The following is a 23561-nucleotide window of genomic DNA, read 5'->3' as shown; positions in this document are numbered from 1 at the left end:
CCTCAAGGAAGGAAAAGGAGTTTCCCCATACTGTGTGTTTATTTCTTTTCTCATTAGTTTGTTCATTATTAAATTGCCTGTGCACTCAGTTGTGTTCCTGTTTGCAACCCATCCTGCCCACTGTAAACACCAACCAGAGGTGGCGTACTGTGTTTACATAGCGTTTATAAGGTTGTATGCTATGCGGTCTGTAAGCCTAATTCCTCTTCCTGGAGTGCTGGCTTTGCAGTAGCTCATCCCCCATGGAGATTGTTACCGAGTTACCGGACTCTGACTCGCGGCTGATGGCGGCTCCTGCGCGGAGTGATCATGTAGCTCTGCTGCTGGGAAATGTGCTACACGTCTGGGGCGGTATACAGGTGAGGCGCATCACACCTGGAGCTTTTAATTTATATCCGTCCGCTGTAAAAGTTAGTCAAGGATGCAAAATAGACCCAAAAGTAGTTTGTCGTCGTAGCAATCCGACAAAAGTAGTTTTCTTTCTTACTGTGTTGTTTGGATTTGCCTTCTGTAAGTTTCCCCTTACTGTTTTTTTGTTTGTTTTTTCCAGTATGTAGATGGAGAAGAAGTTGTGTTACCCAGTGATGAGATCTGGCTCTACGATCTGGAAAGTGGAATCTGGTGAGATGGAAAACACACACCTTTCAGGTTTTTCAGCAGCTTGAAATCCTATCTCGTTAGTCAGGCCATAAGTGACATTCCTGAGACACAAGTCTGATACTGAATGTGCTCAGATGTGATCTTTAAATTCCCACTGGAATAATCAATCCTTTTAAATAAAGATGTCTTTGATAGTTTCAAAACATACAGTATATTTTAAGTTGAAAACGTCCTACTTGAGCCTTTGGCTTGTCTGTAGTTCTATTATTCTGTGTGACATCTTAATATCATTTAATAAAAGAGGTCGTAAAAGGGTGTAAACTTTGTCTATGCCACCAAAAGGCAATAACAACATGGACAAACAACAATTTCCCCTGAAGACTCTTTCTCTCTCTCTTTGTGTGTGTGTGTGTGTGTGTGTGTGCGCGCGCGCGCGCACACAAGGGCTCGCATGGGAATGGGTGGAGAGTTGCCTCCTCTGCTGTCTCAGACTTGTGGCTCACTTCTCAGTGGTATGCTTTATGTTTTTGGAGGCAGAGACAGCGATGACTACACCAACCAGGTAAGCTTTTTACCGGGGGTGGTGTCAGCGTAGCCCTAGAGGAACACAGCTGAGAGAGTCATTCCATTATCGTAGAAGCGGTCCAACATGTTTGTCAAGGCCACATTTATAAACAAAATGCACAATACACTATTGTGCATTATATGATGTGCTTCACGCCTTAATTTCAACCAAAGAAAAAACAGCCAAGGAATGTGAGAAAGGAATTATAGTAATTACAACAGATCTACTGGTTGTTACAAAGCTCACTGAGATATCATAACCACATAGTAACTACAGTAGTCCTAAGACCTACCTTTAACTTAATGTGTGCGTGCATAGTTACATAGAAAGATGAACACACGGTATATTGTTTTATGAAGATCATTTTAGTTTTGTTTGCCTTTAAAAAAAAAAAAGGTATAACCATTTTGTTATCTTGGTAGATGTATTGCGTAGACTTGCAAGATGGAAAATACACCTGGAGGAAATTGAGTGCCTGTGTGGGAACCCCTCCTTCACCCAGAGACAGACACTCCTGCTGGGTCTACAAGGACAGGTGGTGCAAGGGCTCCAAGCAAAATCATACTTTTTTATGCAAACATACACTCACAAGCATATTGGGATGTGGTCATCTTACATGACATGGAAATTACATTGTTAAAAACAAATACACAAACACGATCAAGTCTTTAATTCAATAGCAAAGCTAAATAAGATTGTACCTGTCTAGCTTGTTGTTTCAGTTTTATAATCATCTATCAGACATAATCCAGGAAGTAGGGACCCTCCCCTGACAGCAACTCAACCAATCACAAAGAAAAAGACATTTACCCATTCCTGACTGCAGGGAGAATCAAATGCATAGGAGTTACTCATAAATACATGTACTGTATTCTGTTTTAAGTATATAGACTTATATACTGGTATTTCTGTTATATTTGGTTAGACTCATCTATTTTGGCGGATATGGATGGAAAACTGTTCGAGAGATCAACAACTATAAAAGTTTCACAGTGGATGAGACATCATGGGTAAGGAGGAACACAGTGGTCCCGGTAATGAATGTACCTCTAGTTGTCTAAGACATCTCACTTTTTATTTAGGCGACGAATGGCCGTGTGTTTTTCCGCTTTTGGGGTTGGAATAACGAGGTACATATATTTGCATCCGACTCAGCCACATGGACTGAACCCCAAATTCAGGTAAAAGGCCCTATGCTGGCAAATACAGTACTACTGGAGATCCCAAAACAAGATATTACAATTTGTACAAATAGGTGATGATTTATGGTTCTGTTATTGTTTGTCTATGGCAGGGCTGGCCACCTGAACCAAGGGCTTCCCATGCTAGTGCCACTCTTGGCAGCAAGGGCTACGTCTGTGGTGGATTAGTAAGTGGATTGTAATACATTCCTTTACCGATTCCTTTAAATTATTCCTTACACTGATTAATTTGGTAGTGACATGTCAGTATGGATTGTATAGGTTGGCTAAAGGCAATATATTTCATCATGAGTACTAGTTACAAAAACGCTCATCTTCTTTCAGGAAACACAGACTATAGACATCCACTGTTTAGACCTGGACACGTGGACATGGACACAAATGTGAGTACAGTTCAACTTTCATCTGCGTTTTCAGTGGTGGCCCAGGAATACTGCAACACTTTCAATCTAATCTCTCTGGATTTTTTCGAACAAACAAACGAAATATATTATATTAACAAAAGAAATCTAAACAGAAGTTAATTCACTAGTATTCAAGTTATCAGAAACTGGTTGGAGAACATCTAGATCACACGTTTTGTTCTGTTCACAACCTGGCTGCTGCAACTTCTGCATGCCTCAGCAGGTCACATCTGCTTGTCTTATGTCGTTCTCCATCTGTTGCAACCTCTTAACAATGTATCCAGCTTTATAGGGATAAGGTTCTGAAATCCATACAAATGTTCTGCCATCACTTTCTCATCTGAGGTTTGTTTTTGTAATTATTAAAAAAAACAAAACAATGTTTGCTAATGAACAAAGCAACTGACTAACAGTGCTATCTCAAAGTAAACAACATTAGTGACCTTCAATGTCAACGGAGACACTGAAGCCTCAGTTTCCACTGGATTGTGCATAGCACGACAAATCCTTTGGAAAAGTGTAAGTAAACACAGTTTTTTTTGGAATTGCTCAAAACTATATAAGAATGGTTTTGGTAAGCCGTTTAAATCCACAGAACTGCCGCTCACTGGATGTTTTTTCTTTATTGCACCACTCTGAGTAAACTCTAGAGACTGTTTTGTGTGAAAATCCCAGGAGAGCCTTTCTGGCACCAACAATCATGCCATGGTCAAAATGACATTTTTCCCCATTCTGATGGTTGACGTGAACATTACCCGAAGCTGCTCGGCCGTATCTGCATGATTTTATGCATTGCACTGCCGGGCTGATTAGATAACCGCATGAATGGGTAGGTATACAGGTGTTCCTAATAAAGTGTTCTATGAGTGGTAATAATCTTTTATTACAACTAGCAATTCTTAATCGATTATTAACATATTGTCATAATGTAAGTTTGCTATAGAGTACATGTAGATAAATCTAAAATCTCTTCTTAAAAGCTAGGTCTGTAGCGTTGTTACCGTCGTAGCTTAATGTTACGTCAATAAACATAGCTAAAAACTGATTTACACAAATGGGGGCAATTTTACTCACATTGCAGATGATTGCAGCTTTCAAGATCCTGAAGGTTGTGGACAGAAAAGTGTACAAAAGATATCAGATATTTTGTATCCCATAACATGACACTAGTATGCCATTGCTGCTATAGACAGTAATGGACTGTAGACAGAAATGCTTTTTCATCTCTTTGAGTCATTAATGACAATGTATGGTTCATACTCTTCACTCTATTGCAGATTCTTTGGCTTGTAAGATTATACTAGCACTTACACCACCCTTCTATTTACTTGTCATTCATAATAATTGTGATCCATATATCCATGTGCTCCTATAACAGTTTGGACAGGATTTAGCTTCACTTGTACATGGCTTTGGATGAATAAATAATTGTAGATTACAGTAGTGGTCAGTAGCCTTTTAGCTTTTAGTAGTGGTCAGTAGTCTTTTAGGTCAAATCCTGGCACCATCAAAGTTGCAAGCTGTTGATCCAAGCCCTTAATGTTCTCAAATGTAAGTGGCTTTGTATAAAATGTAACCGTAGATGTTAGCATATAAACATATAATTGGCAACATGAAGTGCTGTTAGTCAAGATAAATACTACAAGAAAAGAGCAAAACCAGCACCAGCTTTTTTCACTTCTGCAAATAGTTTGAAAATGAAGAGCACTAAAAATACATTTCTGTGATTTGAGTAATATTGCTTATGGCTCAGTAGCAGGACCACAAATATCAGTATGCCACAGTTACTACTTGCATACAGCTTAGCCTAGCAGAGACTAAACTGAATGTTTTAGTTAATGAGGCACATGTTAAATTCACATGGAATTTCCGCTGGTTGCAACATTTATATAAGAAAAATCTCAGATTGTTTGCTAAAACCGAGAACCATAACTGTATTTCTGGAATTTCTCACTATCTCTCTCTCTCTCTCTCTCTCTCTCTCTCTCTCTCCGCCACTGTCACAATAAGTCCATAAATATATTGTGAAAATATATTTGACATGTGAGTGTGACACCCCCTAGACTTTCTATGACTTACTATTCACTTTCTGTTTATATGAGCTATGAATTTGAGTAGCAACTACAAAAAAAGGAGAAATATTTTAGTCTTCATTGTTAACTGACGTGTCTCTAGTTAGTCTATATTTTGGAGGATTTTGACCCTTTTCTTTCTTTGTTTGTCTAATAGTAATTGTTTAACGTACATAACCTTTGGTACTGGGGAAAAAATGGTACAAAGGGAATCCAGACACTGTTTGGCCCTTTAGCAAAAGGCCTTAAGGACTCAACTTCTCAGCTTTATGCTTACATTCTATTGTGCCTCATTTGTACAGCACTTTGAATAAAGCATCTGCTAAAAGAATGTACATTTTTAACAACACATTAATAATGGACTGTGGTAGCTTAATGGTTAAGATGTTGAATTACTGATGGGAAGGTCATGAGGTCATGCCCTTGAGCAAGGCCCTTAACCCTCAATTGCTTAGTTGTATTAAAAAAGAATGAGATAAATGTAAGTTGCTCTGGATAAGGGTGTCTGGTACATGTAACTCATATGTGAACTCATTAACTTGCAAAAAAGCTGCTGTTCCTCCACCCACCTTCTTCTTATACTGCAGGCTGTGTTATTAATACTTTGAGGTGTCACACTATTTGACATGCAATGTGACATTTTTACTGCCATCATAAAATATTTTACTCTGTTTTATGGCTTCTCAATTGAGGACCTGCTCCAAACACACCTGATCCATAGGAGATGGGGGAGGCCTGAAGCTGGGCAGTTACCATGTTACCATGTGAAACATACCATGTGTGTTTTTGTTTATGTCCTCAGCGAGCCTTTGGGCCCTTCCCTCCCAATGGGCCGCTCCCTGCACACGCTCACCCCCACCTCACACAACACGCTGTTCCTCTTCGGTGGCCTCAGCATATCTGGACAGGTTCTCTGTAAGTTCAAACGTCCAAGGCTAAAGTCCGTTTGTGCGACACTGTAATAGTTTTTGTAATGCTGTAATTCAATCCTGTTTAGGTGATGGCTGGGAATTTGACACTGTAACAAGAGAATGGAGAGAGAGGCCACATCCTCACAAAGATAAACCCAGGTATGAGGGATAAAAAAAAAATACCTGGGCTATCAGCAGTATTATTGTAATTTGACTGATCTTGGTGGGTCAAGGCTCCGTAACTGTAACTAGAGCCAATTATTACGTCCCAAAATCAAATTTGGGTTGGGTAGGTTACAAATAGTATACTGTTTAAGGAACTATCTGACATGTTTGTGTAGTGCACACATCAGAAAGTCATATCTAATCATTTTATATGCAAATTTACATTTGTATTAAACAAGATTAAAATTAATAGAATATGCCTCTAATGTCATCTATTTGTGTTGGTAAGCACTATATATGAGTTCCGCCTATTAGCATATGATAAACGTCTGGGTTACGCATGTAACCCTATTCCCGAGAAGGGAACTTCGACGTTGCGTTTAGCATAACACTATGGGAGCGCCTCTCGCATAGTGTTATGCTAAACGCAATGTTGAAGTTCCCTTTGAAAGGGAACAGCATCTATAAGTGCCCATGAGGATTATTAAACTGTAAATAATTGTATAATTCCCTATGATTATTTCTTATCAAAGCTGTAATTTGCTACAAAACCTGTGAAATATAAAATGTAGCCGTGTAAACAGCTATGGTGTCACGTCAGCATTAGGTCTGACAATGCCCCCTTGTGGTACCCCTGAGGAGTTTCAGTATTTTAAATATTGGTTTGTGGTGATCTGAGGATGGATTTTAATTTGTCGAATGATTGAATTTGTCCTCAGGTTGTGGCATGCAGCAGTACAGGGAAAGGACAATGATGTGGTGGTTTATGGAGGAAGCCGAGACTTCATCATAGTCATGGATTCGGTATGTAAATTGTTCTGGGCAGGGAAAAAAAGGTACCAGGAATTGCCAGTAAAAATAGATAGTACTACATTCCTGTAAGATGATTATCAGATGAAAGAGAGACTAGATCATAGGCAAATCATTGAAGGAGGCTGAATCACAAGGGACAGATTTAGTGCAGAGTGAAAAGGAGTGAGAGTGCATTGATGTGGAAATCAAGCAGGATGAAAGAAGGTGCAATAACAAAATCAGTAAGGAGCTCAGAGCACAGTGATAAGTGCCGTCTCCAGAAATCAACCTCCAGATTATTGAGATTCCTTGATTGTTTACTTTCTGCGAGTCATCTTTGTTTACCTGTTGTTCCAGATTTCAGTTTCTCTTGTTTCCTTGTACTCCCTTTGTTCCTTTTTTTTCTACTGTTATAGTCATACCTGTAGTTCTCTCTAAACTTTTCTGGTTTTGATCTCAGCCTTTTGTTTGGATTATGAGAAAGGCGTTGCAGATTTTAACAAAGTCTGACCATCAATCTGGACTATGACTATTATCTTTCGGCATGCCCTACCTAATAGAGTCAACAATTACATTCTGCTGACTCTGGCACTTTTGTCACCTAAAATAACCAAGAATTTGGTTTAGCACATTCAGAAGCTGAAAACACTGCATTTAGGAACAGATAAAACTCTTGAGAGTAAGTCAGTTCTACTATTAGTTGTTCAGTAAATAGTCCTGTGCTGTACACTACAGATGAACGAAGCTTTAATTTAACCATTGGTCATGTGATCCACTACTCAGTAACTGAAACTGATTTTCGTTACTCAGGTTACAGTGCTCAGATCTCCTTCACAGTGTCACTGTGGAGATGTGCTGGTGTTTCAGAGCCAGCCTTATTCACTCGCCAGGTAGGTTTTTATCAGTAGTCTCAAACAAGGCAACACTCACGTTACCCTGGTTCCTAAAAAATCCAATCGAAACCTTTCTTTGTTAACTGATGTTGACTCAAAGTGTATACTTTCAAAAAAAAAAAAAAAAAAATTATATATATATATATATATATGTGTGTGTGTGTGTATATATATATATATATATATATATATATATATATATATTATAAAGCATGTTTTGAGAACCTGAGAAAGCTTCTTTGGGAAGTCTTAGGTCCTAATATTCTGCTTTTCCTTGTCATAGATTATGTGAGGACTGCATAGGCAAACATGGAACCATTTTACGGGAGAAGGTGTCATCTTTACCACCCAGAGTTCAGGAGACCCTTCACAAGAGGATATCTTACTTCCAATCAGAAATGCAGAAGCAACGTAGTTATATATGAGCTCATGTACAGGAGAATTATAGAGTCCATTCAGGATTTCACAGTTTTTTTTTTTGTCTGTGATTGTTGCGGCCAGAAATACTAGATTTTTCTGCTGCTTTTCCCCAAATTTGTGATGCAGCTTGAGGAGTTTTTTTGTTCTTTTTCTGCATAAAATTACTTGAATTGGCAAAATTGCAATTGCACAATATTGAATCGCACGTGATGTTTGTTGGTAAATGAGACCTTTTAGCTATAATCATGTTCGACACACACATGAATCGAAGAGTGCTGAATGCATGTGATGACGTCACATGACGTCTTGGCCCAAATCTGCAGAAAATCTACGGTAATTCTGAAAAATTACAAACTCCTTCGCATATTGTGGAGTTTGCTTGATTTTGCATTCATTTCTGTGATTGCAAAATCATGAAATCCTAGAGGGACTGATTGTATTGGCTCGATCATGTGAGCATTTCTGCTCCACTAACATTCCTTTGTTTCAAAAGGACTTCTAAAGAACATATATTTATTGAATTTTGTTATACAGCAGGTTATTGGATATTAATATTGTACATTCTTATTAGAAGTGTCTTCAACAACTTATTATTATTGAAATTAAGAGATTTAATTACTGAATCTTTAAATATTTTTCTTCAGATTTGTATAAGGATATAGGTTCTTTATGCTTTTTAATGAGACAGATTCTGGGTTGATTTACACATTATAATCTGATCATGAAAAAAAATTAAAATAAATTAATAAAGGATCTAAACTAATCAGGGAGTATAAATTTCTACACGTGAAAAGCCAACCAGAATCTACTGTAAAAAGGGTGGAAAAGGATTTTTAGCATCCTAAAGGGCTTTCTTTTTGGAACCTTCTTCTGTTCTAACATACAAACTTTAAAAGAAGCCTTTCAGAGGGATCGACATAACGCTATAAAGTATACACACCTCCTTTAACTGGTTTAATCATACGTTTATTATTGAATATATTCATATTCATGAATTGGAATGCTTTCTTACAAAATAACAGTGGAATGATATGTCACATTTATGCCAATATATACTAATAAAACCTGGAGTTTCTTCTTCTTTCATGATGACATAATTAAGAAATTACTGTACCATTTCTAATTTCTTTTTTTAATATATATATAAAACCATTACATTTTTTGGTAATTTTCCCTCAAAGTGCATAAAAAGAACTCCAAAGGGCTTCACTCACCCAAATGCAGCGCTTGACTTAACAAGCTTGTGATTAAGACAATGATTGAGTAATGAGTGCTGGTCACTCATCTGACCATTCAGCTGACTGAAACTACATTTCCCAGCAGCCACTGCAGCACCTAACTTCGAGTTCTAGAATACAAATAATCCTTACAGACAGCTTGACAACTCATCTCAACATTTCGCCAGTGTCTTTGAAGCTGAAGGTAGAATTCAATCTGAGCCATGATTTTCAGCACAGGGGCAAAGCAATGCACAAAACCAACAAACACTGCCCACATGGGAAAAGGAGACGTAAATAAAATTTTAAAAAGATACAAATAATAATGCTCATTCAGCTGATAGGAGCAATTTTTCTTCTTCTAAGCGTATTAGCATTGTGTCTAAAAGATGCCTGATCAAGTTTCTCTCACATTTAATTAAGACCATGTTAAACCAATAGTGAAATTAACAGGGAAGAACAAAAAAAATTAAAAATAAAAATAACGTAAATGGAGATGGCACCAGGGTCGTTCCAATGTACATCCTTCCTCCTGCATCTTTCTCCTCCTGTCAGCTACAATCACTCATATAGCCTCCACATAGTTGGCGGGTAGCATGCCCTGCTGGCCCGTGCGCTCCACGCGACCGAACATCCATCCCTCATCTATCTGCTGCACGTCCACGATCACGTCTCCGTCGGCAAACGAAATCTCGTCCTCGTCGGCCGCTGCGTAGTCGTAGATCGCTCGGTAGCGCTTCTGCACACACACAGGCACCGGTTTAGTTGATTTTCAGTTACATATTTACACATACATTGACTTTTATGTTTCATGCTTTATTTTAAAGTACCCCTGACTGTTAAACCATTAAAGGCAGTCTATGTACAGTAGAATACAAAAATGCAGAGGAATATCCGTAGGTGCATCCCAGGTTGCATACTTATGCACTGTTCTAGTAGTATAGTGTTGAGTAGTGCTCACACTGAGAAGTCCAACAAGAAGAAGTGCACTTCAAGTATCCGTATGATGCACTGATTCAACCGAAAAAACAAAGTGTGGAATGTTGGACACTTCGTGCACGAGACTCCGATGTACAAGACATCTTGCAAATCTTACAAAAACGTTTACATGCGCATCAAATTCCGTTTCAGGTCTATATTCGGGTTGCAGCCATATTCTGAATTCGAGGTTCAAATGCGTACAGGCATCAGAATATTCCTGTATACAGGGTTATTGCAGGTATGCCTAAGTTGCCATTCCTAAATACCTAGCCTACAACTAAACATCTGTTAGCACCCACAATTCCTTGCAGACTGAGCACGTGCATATATCTCCTTTCAGTGGGTTTTTTGAACAAGGTGTTTACACGCAACAAATTTCTGATTAAAACAGGCTTAATCCAGGGGTGGGAATAAGAATTTGGGGAATCAGAATATCGTCTTAATCTGAATCGGGCGATCGGATCGTGGAGTTTACATGACTCAAAACTAATCAGAATATTGCCAAACTAAACTCCAAATAATATCGGAACAATGATGTGCATGTAAACGTAGCCACTGACAAACAGTGAAATGAAGAGATTCGTTTTCGTTGACTCTAAAGCTTGCAGCGTTGCATTACGTGCGTTTGACGTCATGTGTCATCGACTGGGAAACGGCTTATATTTCCAGGTAGTAACAAAACCATTAGTGTTCCATTTGAGACGATACTACCCTTCTACAATTCCCTAGCATTAGCCAAGTTATATATAACTAGCTTAATATGCAAGTTATGTGGTTTCTAATCATTTGCATATCAAACAGGTATAGGTAGTTCTTTTGAGTGTATTCTTCTGAGCTTCCATGTTATGCTTCCATCTATGATTTTTTTGGTTTGTTTTTTGCAGAAGTACTCAAGTTGATTTTAATTGGCTGAAAAAAAACTAAATGTAATGCTCTGATAACAAATTTGACACAATCTATATAATCAAAGGCACAGGATCCTGAGCTGAAGACATAGTGCTGTCTGTGAATGAGTGTGTGCATGCATGGTGCCCTGCGATGGACTGCTGATCCGTCATGTGTTTGTTCCCGCCTCGGATGGGCTCTGGATCTATTGTGACCCTGACCAGGATAAAGCGGATACTGAAGATGAACGAATGAATATTATAATCAAAAATCACTGAAGACCTGTTAACCATATAAAAACTTTTTTTTTTGTGCAGAGATATATTAATGTGTTCACATTTAGAGTTGAACTTGATGTTGAGCTGTTCCTCACCCCGCCACTAGGAGGTGGTGGAGCTGCAGCAGAGCGAGCAGGCTGGGGGTCATAGTTGTAGTTCTGAGGGCTGGTTGGGGTGGTAGACTGGTAGGCTATGCCTGAAAAAGAAAGAAATAACGCACAGGTATTAGACTAATGATTCGCATGTACAATCATTCTGGTAAGAGAAATGGCAAGTAAAAAGGCAGAACTGCAGCCATGTACTGACTGTTACCTCTATTAGCGTTGCTCTCGGAGGGCGGAGCCTCGCCTCCCATTCGGGTCTTTTCAAAATCCTCATGATACTTGATCTAATGCATGAAACGTGACAAACATCCACACACAAACACATACAAAGTGCTGTGTAACAACTGCGATCTTCAAACACAATATGTCAGTGCATTCCACTCTGGAGCCACTTGCGCTAGTCTAAGAAGAGTTGAACACGGGCACAGGCAGAGGAAATGACATCTTAGCACCAGATATGTGATCTTAGTGTTGCTTGGAAACAAGCCATGACATTAGATCATGAAGGTGGTGGAAAGAGTGAAAGGCAGGTAGCAGTAGATAATGACAAAAAAAAATATCATAGAGGAAGTTGGGTAGAGGGAGAATGAGTACATTTGAAAGAATTTTGAGTCTCATACTAAACAGACAGAAGGAGAAAAAAAGCAGGGAAACGACTCATGGAGAGACGGGAAGGAGAGGACGTGGAGCTTGGGACAGGGAGGGAAGGGAGGAGTCTGAAACAGAGTGAAACGTGACTCAACATGTGTTCCATGCTTAACCGCTTAACATGCTACATCAGATATTCCTCAGTTGTGTGAAAATCCTTCTTATGCATATAAGGTCATATTATAGTTTCTTGCCGGTTTGGCAGCTTACATTGCTGATCTGGTCCTGTGTTTTCTTGATTCTCTGCAACTCCGGTGTGTCAGCCACCACACTGAAGCCTTTCCCTTTGTTCTTCTCAAATTCCTCTTTATAGAGCACCTACATGGGATGATGAGACAGGGAAGGAACAGACACAATGATTCATTTGTACAGTTAATACACTTCGTTGCACACCTAGTGCATGTATGAACTCCCTCAGCCAACTGGCAGTTTGTTTCAGATTGCTCAGTGACCAACTTTCTTGTCAAAGACAATGGATGAGCTTTTGAGAGAGCAACCTCTGAGTAATGGTGTGTGGTTTTGGTGAAAGGTTGTGGTCTCTGCAGTCAAATATGTGCCTCTGACATATACATGCTCTTTTGCTTTGCCTCAATTCATTCTCCACAAACTTTGCTCATGTGCATGCAAGCGCACACGTGCATGCACACAAACAAACACAGCCTTGAATTACTGCCCTTGAGTGTATTACTATATCTGAAAAATGCCTATAGTGAAACCTCAGTATTCAAAAAGCATTCCTATTTGTTGAAACAAAAGCTGAATATTTTTGCATTAAAAAAAAAACAAAAACAACATCCCCATGGTTTCAAAACTGTTATGTATTTCTAATCTGGGGGATTTAAGTCCCCATAAAGCCCAGATGCAGACACACACACACACACACACATGCACAGGATGTTCACCAAATGGTGGGCCTGCATGTACAAAGGATCTACAATATGAGCTGAAAATACCCCACACTCCAACACACAGCAAGTTTGAAAAGAAAATGAAACCCCTCCCACCAACCAAACAGAAATAAAATACAGAAGCAACAGTATCTGTATACTTTATAGTTCCACCTTTCATACTTCACTGATAAAAGGCACTGTTATGGCGAACAAAAGTGGCAGTGTCTGCAGTGGCCTTTACTGCAGCGTGAAGGCCTGTAAAATCAGACCTGGCTGTAGTTTACTGCTGTATAAACAGTAAGTAATCTCCAGACTCTCTTAGTAGACCCCTGTTCTGCTGCTGAACAGACCCCGGCCGCATGCTAGTCGGCAGCAAGTGTGTTCTCTCGCCTCCAACCACAACTACCTTATCGTTGCTCAGAGATAATTTATTAATAACATCATGTAGCCTTGTTTGGTTTCTGTGGGCTGTCGATGTAATGATTAACCTTCGCTGAGGTAGGCATGTGCAGGGGGGAAAAAAAAGACGTGCAGGAAGTGAAACACGTTATGGAGGATGTCTAACCAACTTTTAGGTATAGTCACAAACAAAGGTGCCTATCCCCAAACAGGCCAAGCTTCACCACACTGCCTGACCCAAAGTGAAACACCCCATTGCACACCAATACACATATGTTCTTAGCTGATCTGAAAAACGGAGAGGGGGATTGTAACACACATACACTCACAAGGCTGGCGTTCTACAGATCAACAGCCCCATCCCCCTCTTTTTACTTCGCCACCGTCCCGGAAATTCCCCATAAAGCGTCCAAGCGTGCTGACCCAGAGGGCCTGCTGCACTCCCACAGCCTGTAAACAAAGCCCCTAAATAGAGAGAGAGAGAATTGAAAGACCCCCTCTGCCACACAACTATGCCAAAAATTATGAGTAACGCCACTGCTATGAGTGTTATGCGTCCAGTGCAACAGTACCAACCATCAGAACCTTCTTGTGCTTTTAAGGGCTTGCGTTCCTTGCTGAATGTCTGTGCAAAAAAACAACAAAATCTAAATGCACTCTAAATCTATCAGTTTCTTTTACCAGCCTGCCTTTTAGTCATCTTTTTGTTCTATGTTTTTGAAGTAAGGCCAACTCATTGCACTAGTCCCACTCAGCACTGGTGAATTCTTCAATCTGACTGGTCTATATTAATGTGCTCATAGTAACATGTTCTTGTTTCCCGTAACTCATTCACAAGGACTTGGATGACACCTACAAAATCTAACGCATGTATAATTGTTTATATGTGAAGCTTCCTGTAAGGAGATGGTTATTTAACATTTATTGAAGTAGTTGCCAGTGTCAGTGCTTTACAATAGTCAGTAAGTTTATTTAAAAAAAAAAAAAGTGTTGCAGAATCTTCAGGATGGAGCTTAGATTCAAGAGAGAGGGGAAAAAAGAGGCTGGTGAGGAAACAACTATTTATAGCTGTTATAATGAAAGCTATAACAGGAACTACCTTGTCTCCTCGGCATCAAATGTAATCAATGATGAACAGATCAAAAATAATAATAAAAAAAACATGCTGTGTGATAAGCGGAATAAAACACTTTGAGATGTGCTGTTACAGGAAAATAATCCACTTTGGGTTAGCAACTGTAACTCCATGCCATTGTGGATCATTTTTCTTTAACATCATGCCACAGTGTGTTTTAGTCCTTACTTAAACTGTACCTGGTATTTAAATCTAATCTGAATTGCCATTATTAATTACTGCCCTTAATCCATATACTGTAGTTGAGACAACAGGACGGTACTCAGAACCCCTAAAAGTACCCAAGGTCAGAAATCACTCTCTATTAACTGTAAATAAAATAAGGCCATGGTTAAGGAGGGGTTCTTTTTTTAAATAGAAGGAAATGTTAAGCTATGTCTATTCATTTTTTTTCGATAGGGCGAGTGACAAAGAAACAGAGAAAGGTCACAGGGAAACAGGAAAAAGAAGGGCGGGGTGGGTGAGAGAAAAGCCTGGGGGAAAGGCGGGCAAATGGAACGAACATGGCACAGAACAAGAGCAGATGGTGCTTATACCATCTACATGGAGAGTGTGACCTCACAATAAGATCCCTGGATAAAATACCATCTATGCTTGGGTCACTTATAGATCTTAGGCATGTTGTTCATTTCTTATTATAAAATCACCATAGTGTTTAACATTTCTCTCTTCTAATTTAGAAAGGTCAGTCACAGTCACAGGCCTGTTAAAGGCATCAGGTGGTGTTTGGGTGTAAGCGGGGGGTAGAGGAGGAAGGGAAATGGCAATAGCCTGTATTTTGGATATGGTATGGAGAGTCCGTCTGTTGTAGACTGTTGCCAAGGGGATCCAATTGTCATGACAGCAGGACCTGCTGATCAATGAGCCTTAGACTGGTGGCTTTTTGGATGGCCAGAAACTATCCACGAAGAAGAAAGAACTTAAAACAGATTAAACCCTGTATCAGATAGTAACCATTCAATTATAACTCATTATCGTGACCAGACCAGCATGGCCAATGCCACTGGATTTGAAGCAAAATGACAGTCAGGAAACAGACGTGAAGGATTACGGATGGGCTGGAGCAGGAAGGGGCGAGGGAGGAAGAATAGGATGTGCACCAAGGTTACCCTACCTGGCTTTGCATCTTGCTCTGCTGCTTGAGCCGAAGGTTCTCTGGAGTATCGGCCACACTGGTGAAGCCCGTTTTGGGGTAGTGCCTAAACAAACAAACAAAAAAAACACACACAGACACAAAGAAGTGACTTTTAAAGGAGTGTAGCTAAAAAGACAAGGCCACAGTAGGAGGACTGACAGGACAACATGAAGGCAGCAGAAGCAAAGTGAATAAAAATGCGTTTGAGCGTTTTACATTATCCATCCAGCTAAAGACCTGCTTGGACATGTCGGCCTCTGCATTCTACGCATCTTTCTACACTGGAATTTGGGAGAAAAGGGTGGAGATAATCGTCATAATGTCCCGACTACATTCAGACCCTTAAGGAGGAACTGGCATTCACCACACACAAAAAAGCATGAAAACCACAAGCCTTCTGATGCAATCAAGCTTATCTGAAGTCGGTGCTTCTCAATCCAGCTTGCTATAAATAAAAGAACTGCTCAAAAAACGTTTTCAGTCATCAGTGTCTCATAAAGCAACATGCTACAAACACTGCTTCCCTTAAGCAAAGTTTCACCAGCTCTCGGTGTAGACCTGGGGGAGTGACTGAGTGTTTGGACAGCATTTAGTAGCATTCTTGTCTCAGTGTCCAGCTGGGAGGAGGAGTTTGGTCTTGGATCCCAAATGAATCCCACATATTTGCACGAGAGAGGAAAGGAAGCATGCAGTCATTTCTGCAAAACATTCAGCGCTATACAGTAAACTGCTTTGAAATAAAGTGTTCTGTAGCTGCTTTACATTCGATATGCGGTCATAACAAAACCACAAGCTCTATTCGGGCTAGACGATGTGATGATATGATATCAGTATTACGATAAATTATGTCAAAATAAACTGTAGAATTATTATTTTTTAAAAATAGACTTTTCAGTGTTAAATCATTTATTTCTTTACACAATTAAAAGTTTGTATGTTGTAAACGGTATCATGATATAGTATTTTTGTCACATCACCCACTCCTACGCTCTAGATTGGAATAGTTTTTGTGTTTGTGTCCGTGTGTGAACATGCTCCTTTTCTTGTCCTGGTCTGACCTCATGGCCATTTCCACCACATCAGGGAAGCAAATTTGGTTTGGTAAGCAAACTACACAAGCACAAAGCCCTTATTCACAAACCATTCAACTCAGGTTAAATCAAATAGCAGGGATGCGGTGACTGAATTCAGGGGCAGCGTTGCCATGTTGCACTTCTCCGGGCAACAGTTCCAGGCCAAAGGCAAATGGGATGGGTTCTAGAGAGAGAGCGGACACATAAGCAACTAGAGGGAGGAGGATACAAGCTTGCACATAAGGTCCCTTTCTTCTATGTGGAGACAAACAGACGGGGCAGTTCTGAAACAATGACCTCTCTGTGCATTGTCTCGCCACACTATTTTGACAGAAATCGTGTCAAAATTCTGAGATGAAGAAATAGCCCGAATCGAAACTGGATCAGATGGAAATGAGGTCAGATAAAACCTGTCTAAATAAAGCCTGCTGCTCTTCCGGTTGAAATCAAGAATGCTGTGCGCCTCTTTCGTTAAGATGGTGGGCAATTAAAGGCCACTCATACTCAGACAGGATTCGGAGTCAAAGAGGATTCTTCTACAATCAGGTCTTAAGGCCCCAATCTGCCGGCTTAACTTAAGCTATGAAGAATGGGGAGTGATCAATTACCACAACACAGAGACAATATGTTATGCTACAGAATGTCTCATTCCTCTGTGATCAGAATGAGAAATGGTCCAGAGGTTCCAACATTGCTAGTAAGAGAATCCTAGCAGGCTCAATACTTATAAAAATAAATAAATAAATAAAATAAAAAAAAAGTCCCTGGTTTACCACACAAGTTTACTACCGACATAAAAATAAAAGGGAACAAACCAATAAGCTGTCTGTACAAACAGGAACACATTAGTGCAACACGTAAAAGATATAAGATATAATATATATAAGATACCCACTGAAAGAACATACTAAATGAAATACTGAACACAGCACACTATACTGTGCACTTTTATTGTTAAACCGGCCACTTATCGACGAAGAAATGCAAAATACACACCCTTTTGTTTTCTATTAGCTCACAATACGTTGCACAACTTCACTAGCTCACAGGCCAAAAGAAGTCCCGGGTAAATTTTGCACAACGCAAAAGTAACCGCAGATGTGTCTTTCATATTGTGCATTCTTTCCCTGTCAGTGATCTGGCTTTTCTGCCAGACAAATTGTATTCACATTTGGTCTGCTGATTTATTTGAAAACAAAAACACAAAAGCGTCATTTTCTGGCGGCTCACGTACCACTGTAGCAAGTGATCGATAATCATAAATGTTCCTGACAAACTGCTGATGTTGATCTTAACCTAACCTCCTAACCTGAGCTGAATATAGCATTACACACATAAAGCCAAGGAAAAGTACCTGGGCAGAAAAACAGCCAAAAGGTCATTGTGCAGGTCAGTACAGAAGTGATACTGGCAGCTGTGGAAAGAACCTTGTAAAAAATCTATTTTAACACTTCCACGTGAAAGTAGCATTCAGATGCTGTAGTCAAACCCCACATTACATATGGTTTGCATATAACTCGGTGGAGTAACGGATTAAAAAAACTAAATAAAAATCAGTGTGGTTTTGGCGTGAATGTGCGAAAATAAACTCGACCAATGAAGAGTGTTTGTGCAACCAGAGAAGATAACTGCGCTCCAACCAAACAGAAGCCCTAATGTTACAGTGATGTAATAGTGAAATGAGATGCACGAATGTTTGCATGTTACTCAAAGATTTGTTTTGCTTGCAGGACTTAATGACACCCACAAGCTCTGGACTGTTGTCCAGTGACAAAACAGGCAAGTGTTTAAACTCCCACACATCTACCCTAACATGAGAATTATGCTCAGAACACCGAAACTCAAGGCTCTCTCATTTGTTTGTATGTAACCTGTCAACACATGCACACACGCACAAACAGGCGCATGCACACACACACCAGTACAGATACTGGGTCGTACTGGCGTTCAAACACAAAAGATAAAAATGAAATACAAGTATTTCCTTGCCAGAAGGATATCTTGCCAGTGTTTCAGTGAGGAAAGACAGATTGAGCACAGACTTGAGGAAAGGCAGAGCGATGGACGGAAAAGAGGGTGAAAGTGGTGAGAGCTTACTGGCCGCAATAGGGTTTCTTGTCGAAGCCTTTGTAGTTCTTCATGTTTAGAGTCATTTTGCAGACCTCGCAGCTGAAACATCCTTTGTGCCAATACTGAAACACATGAAAGACAGAACACACAGAAAATACATTTGGAAAAGTGACTAACTGGCATCAACACAAAACATGGTAAATACAGTTATGATTGTCCTCGATACACAAACATTAACCCATTAAGACAGGCATGTGACCATTTGATAGTTCAAAGTTTTCAACTCCCGCTACACATTCTGACTTCTGAACTATGACCATTATTTATTAAATAAAACGCATGTGTGACCGTTTGACCGTGGACTGTGATTGTGTCTCATATCTTATAAACGTTATCGTGATCTCAAACGTCTTCTCACCAGTATCAAAACTATAGAAGCATCTATTCCGAACTATTCCATAAAACTATGCTTCAAGATAAACAGGCATCAACATTTTGACCTGTAATAGACCCAAAAAAAAAAAATGTAAAGCAATTATTATGAGCCACGCAGCAGTATGTAAAGTAGGGCTGCCTAAATCCAGGCCACTGCAGAGGAAGTGGAGTATAAAGAAACATACATCAACCTGATCGGTGAGATCATTTTATGTACGGCCTCAGAATTACCTCTAACTTTTCCACTGCCCAAAAATACACAAACAGCCTGACAGGAACACACGAATGTGGAAAGTCCCTAGAGTAAGACGCAACGACTGCTTGATTCGACTTAAGAACAAGTGCATCTTCATTTCTGTGCAGAATTCGTCTGTCTTCCTGTCACATTCATACAGGGCTTCCCCTGTTTTCCCTGAATTCCTATGACTTATAATTGACGTCACACATCTGACAACATATCAGTCATTTACTTATCAGACATTTATTACCATAGTATAACCACAAACTAACACAAAATATATAAAATATATTACTCATACCAACTCAGCTATCAGTTATTTTACAGCTAGTGGAGACCTTTTCTTTAGAAGGCTACACTGACTTCCTCTTTTTGTTTTTGTTGATGTCTACATTCAAATACGACAGCGACTTTGCAAAGAGATGACTCGCAGAAATTTGCTTGCGATCCGTTGCTCTTCAGCCCAGTTCTGCAACACTCGGACCTTTCACACCATGTCTATCATGCACAGCTCCTCCAGCACTGACTCACTCTTACGTGATCTTCCTGAGAAGCTGCAACACACCTCCACAAGCCCTTCACATAACCTTTCGCACAAAAAAAAAAAAAAAAAAAAAAAAAACCCCACCAAAATTGAAAAGCAAACAAGACGCTACGAAGAGCTATTATTATCAAGGGCACCTAACTCTTCAGGCAGTAACTATAACATTTCACAGGCTCTAATTGTGTAAGAGTTCAGATACTGAGAACTGCAGTGTTGTCTTGTGGTTAGAAACTGGAATGTTACAGAGAGAGAGAAAAAAAAATTACAGACATGAGAACAGCCTTGCTTTTGGAAAGTCTGGTGGACATATACAAACTATAGCTCTGAAGTAAAGTGGGTTTATATCCCTTATGTTTGCATTACCCCAGGTTTAGGCCCACCACAGTAGCTAACACAAACCTGCTGCTGCCAATGACAACGCCCACATTTTTCTCCAACACCAGACGCCTTGATGAACAAGGCATGCAAAGGTAAATAAACGCACATAGTTATTGTGGAGATTCTCCAACAGTTTTGTTCATCTAGTTTTCAGAATGGGATCTACGCAAGCAAAAAAAAACAACAAAACAACAATACAATAAAACAACCTTGTATACACAGACTTATTATTACCGAGCCTCCTTTTGTGAGGTTCACGTTCAGAAATGTGTCTGAACAGGAAGCGACTGCTCAAGTTGCAAAGTGAAGCCAAACTCACACCGACATGCTCACCGACTCCATTCAGGTAGCACACACAAAGTTTATTTTCTTCCCAAATATGTGATTAAAATGAGACTAAATAACTGCAGACCGTTCACTTAAAAAAAACGTGCGAGCAAGAGAAACGCATCTTCCCGGTAAGTAAGAACATAATAACAAGGAATACATCGATTTTTATATTTATTTTTATGAAACACTAGTTACTTCTCTGTAACATGACAAAGTGTGGGCATTACTCACCTTGTCTAGGCAGTTTACTTTTTCCGTGGGATAGACAACCTTGTTACATCTGCTACACAAGGGATTCATGGTCCTCTGCTTGTCTTTCCTTTGTAACAAAAGAACCGGTTCGGTAACACTTCAGCGTCCTCAACACGCCGAGAGACCTGGGATTAACGGTTAAACAACTAAAAAGGGTGATAAATGTGGTTAAATAGTCGACTACAATCGACTTGTCGGCGCTTAACTATTAACCCTCTCGCTTAGAGATCAGGCGCGGGCACACGCACCGCCCCTCGTGCACGCGCTTTGTGTGACTAAATGGGAGGTGCTTTCGAATGGCCGGTGGGCGGAGCTTACAAACAAGCCTGAAAGAGCTCCCAGTACCATATAAGGAGTAGAACGGGCAGAAGCTAAGAAGTGAACTAATAACGCGTGCGTAACAGGATGTACGCCACCTGTAGTTACTACAATAACTTGATCATGAGCTGTGTGATAAACGTATAAGGAGGTGTTATATATAGACGGGCGTGTTGAAATTCTAGGAAGTCGATAATGCGCAGAAGCCTGATCTCATAAAACAAAACAAAAGTTGATTAGGTAGGTTAAGTCAGGTGTATGGGGTGAAGTCAGGTAAACTGGGACAGTTTAACTTGGCAAGATTTATTTTCTGCCCTGATAAGTGATTGTCAAAACTTATGTTACTAAGCTCTTGATTAAACTGCTTGACATAACATCCTCTTAAATGATGTGAAGCAGTTTAGTCAGAAGCTTAGTAATATAACTTTGTAGAAGTGTTGTAATCATCAAACAGGAAGCTGACCACAAAATCTTAGGGGAGGAACATTAAATACTGTGACTCGTTTTTCCATAAGGTTATAAAATAGCGATGTCTAATATATTATAACTATTTATTATGTAGTTATACAATACATAAGATTTACTGCTGTAACAAAATGAGCATAAAGTTATTTAAAATCATGATTTTGTGTGCATTAAAAGGTGTTATTATGAAACATCTTAATAAGAAGGGGAATAGTGTAGACTGAGAAATGTATGTTATTTAGGTCTACTACTGAATATGCACAGATTTTACTTAGTGTAATGTATTCATATAATTTTAGAAATTATATGATGTTGATGGAGGGGGAGGGGGCACTTTGTTGGGTGTTTGAATCCAGCCTCCGCCCTGTGTGCACAGAGCTTGCATGTTCTCCCCGGGATTCCTCCAGGTACTCTGGTTTCCTCCTCCAGTCCATCTGTCAAGCCCAACCAACGTGTCCACTAGCAGGCAAAAAAAAACAAACAAACTAAACAAAAGTATTGCATTTCACTGTAGAAAGAATGCAAGTGTTAAATGTGATAACCCTGAGGAACAACGTATTCTCTTCTGGGTGCTAAATCACTGGCAACCACATAAGGATAGTTTAAAATTCTTCACAGACAAAGACGAGTCAGATGAGCTTGGATTGTATGCATAACACGCTGTTAGGGTTGTGAAGTTGTGCATATCAGTTTGTGTGCCTCTGCACACTCAGATCAAGTCTTCTGTGGAGTTTAAAGGAGCTGTTTGTAAGTCACCAACACCTCTGCTGCCTGTGAGGTGAACTGCAAGCTCCATCCCTTAAATTATTTGTACTAAACTTATAATCATAGTTACACAATGAGACACAGTCCTGCGATTCTGGTATACTAATCAAACTATTGGGACAATATTATTGATAATATTATTTAGACTTATTAGTCCTTATGGAACTATGCACTTAATACGCTTTAGGATGTAACCAATGCATTATTACATTTAGTCTATTTTGTGTATGAAATACAGTGCGGATTACTAAAAAGTAGCAGTAAAGAATTGCCTGCAGAACTATATGAACCCATCAATGTTTTCAACAGTTTTCATCCACCGCTGAAGGCACAATTTTCTATTTTTGTAATGTAATTTGTGTTCCCTGCAAGTTGTGTAAAGCAGTAAGATGTTACTCGACCGCCCCCTATTGTCACTCGTTGAAATGACAGCTTCGATGTGGAAAAGATCCGAAACGGCATACTGTGCTAAATAGTGTTAAGACTGTAGCTGAAGGCTTTGCCAATTATTATAAAGCTTTACTTTCTTTCTTACTGGGAAACAAATCTAAATCCGGAGCCTAACTGTGTTACAGCGAGTAACAAAGCAGCCACCCCATTAACATTACCCAACTGTTTTCTGTTAAAACACGGCTTCATTAGCTAGTTAGCCAAACCGAATGAACGACAGAAAGTATTAAAGTTTCATAAAATAAATGTTTAAAAAAAATAGATACACGTTGATTGTGATTTTATATAGGGACAGTTTGGTGTCTTAGAAAATGGATGGGGGTATAGCTCAGTGGTAGAGCATTTGACTGCAGATCAAGAGGTCCCCGGTTCAAATCCGGGTGCCCCCTCATTTTCTCACTTGGGTTTTTAAAACTTAATGTCATTAAAATTAACCTTATCTGGTTTATACCTATAAATAGGTACACGATATAACGAAATTGATTTAACGTGCAGATCATAATACAACAGTCAAACTGTAGTTACACAACGGGAAAGAGTAACTACA

At 39.6% G+C, this 23561-nt stretch overlaps 2 protein-coding genes and 1 non-coding gene across 4 annotated transcripts; 2 read left to right on the top strand and 1 right to left on the bottom strand.

The window, feature by feature from the left end:
* Positions 1-188: 188 nt before the first annotated feature.
* On the top strand, positions 189-9122 carry LOC128616610 (kelch domain-containing protein 1). The gene is made up of 13 exons (XM_053639224.1): positions 189-359; positions 551-621; positions 1045-1162; positions 1588-1700; positions 2091-2175; positions 2248-2346; positions 2460-2534; positions 2692-2750; positions 5646-5758; positions 5841-5913; positions 6639-6723; positions 7522-7601; positions 7888-9122. The coding sequence occupies exons 1-13, from the start codon at positions 243-245 to the stop codon at positions 8027-8029; spliced, it is 1230 nt and encodes a 409-aa protein (XP_053495199.1). The 5' UTR covers positions 189-242; the 3' UTR covers positions 8030-9122.
* On the bottom strand, positions 8975-21284 carry LOC128616611 (LIM and SH3 domain protein 1). 2 transcript variants are annotated; one of them, XM_053639225.1, is made up of 7 exons: positions 20996-21284; positions 18867-18961; positions 15676-15760; positions 12348-12455; positions 11698-11773; positions 11445-11581; positions 8975-9980 (listed from the first exon to the last, which is right to left on the bottom strand). In XM_053639225.1, exons 1-7 carry the CDS (start codon positions 21062-21064, stop codon positions 9807-9809), a joined length of 744 nt encoding a protein of 247 aa, XP_053495200.1. In that variant the 5' UTR covers positions 21065-21284; the 3' UTR covers positions 8975-9806. The 2 variants fall into 2 exon arrangements, with proteins under 2 accessions (XP_053495200.1, XP_053495201.1); XM_053639226.1 differs by having other exon boundaries at positions 11481-11581.
* Positions 21285-23331: 2047 nt separating this feature from the next.
* On the top strand, positions 23332-23403 carry trnac-gca (transfer RNA cysteine (anticodon GCA)). The gene has a single exon. It is a non-coding gene; the product is annotated as a tRNA-Cys (tRNA).
* The last annotated feature ends 158 nt before the right edge of the window (positions 23404-23561 follow it).

The sequence above is a fragment of the Ictalurus furcatus genome, chromosome 13 (assembly GCF_023375685.1).
Source record: "Ictalurus furcatus strain D&B chromosome 13, Billie_1.0, whole genome shotgun sequence".
In the NCBI taxonomy this organism is placed as follows: domain Eukaryota; kingdom Metazoa; phylum Chordata; class Actinopteri; order Siluriformes; family Ictaluridae; genus Ictalurus; species Ictalurus furcatus.
Note: the sequence above shows the minus strand (reverse complement) of the source record. Positions and strands in the feature narration are given on the sequence as shown.

Excerpts from the sequence above, each read along its gene's own strand:
- LOC128616610 (XM_053639224.1), top strand. The coding sequence starts at position 243 with ATGGAGATTGTTACCGAGTTACCGGACTCTGACTCGCGGCTGATGGCG. Across the intron at positions 2,751-5,645 it reads ACGTGGACATGGACACAAAT|CGAGCCTTTGGGCCCTTCCC; the intron begins GTGAGTACAGTT and ends TTATGTCCTCAG. Across the intron at positions 6,724-7,521 it reads TCATCATAGTCATGGATTCG|GTTACAGTGCTCAGATCTCC; the intron begins GTATGTAAATTG and ends TTCGTTACTCAG.
- LOC128616611 (XM_053639225.1), bottom strand. The coding sequence starts at position 21,064 with ATGAATCCCTTGTGTAGCAGATGTAACAAGGTTGTCTATCCCACGGAA. Across the intron at positions 15,761-18,866 it reads AAGAAACCCTATTGCGGCCA|GCACTACCCCAAAACGGGCT; the intron begins GTAAGCTCTCAC and ends TTGTTTGTTTAG. Across the intron at positions 9,981-11,444 it reads CATCAAGTTCAACTCTAAAT|AAGCGCTACCGAGCGATCTA; the intron begins GTGAACACATTA and ends GTGTGTGTGCAG.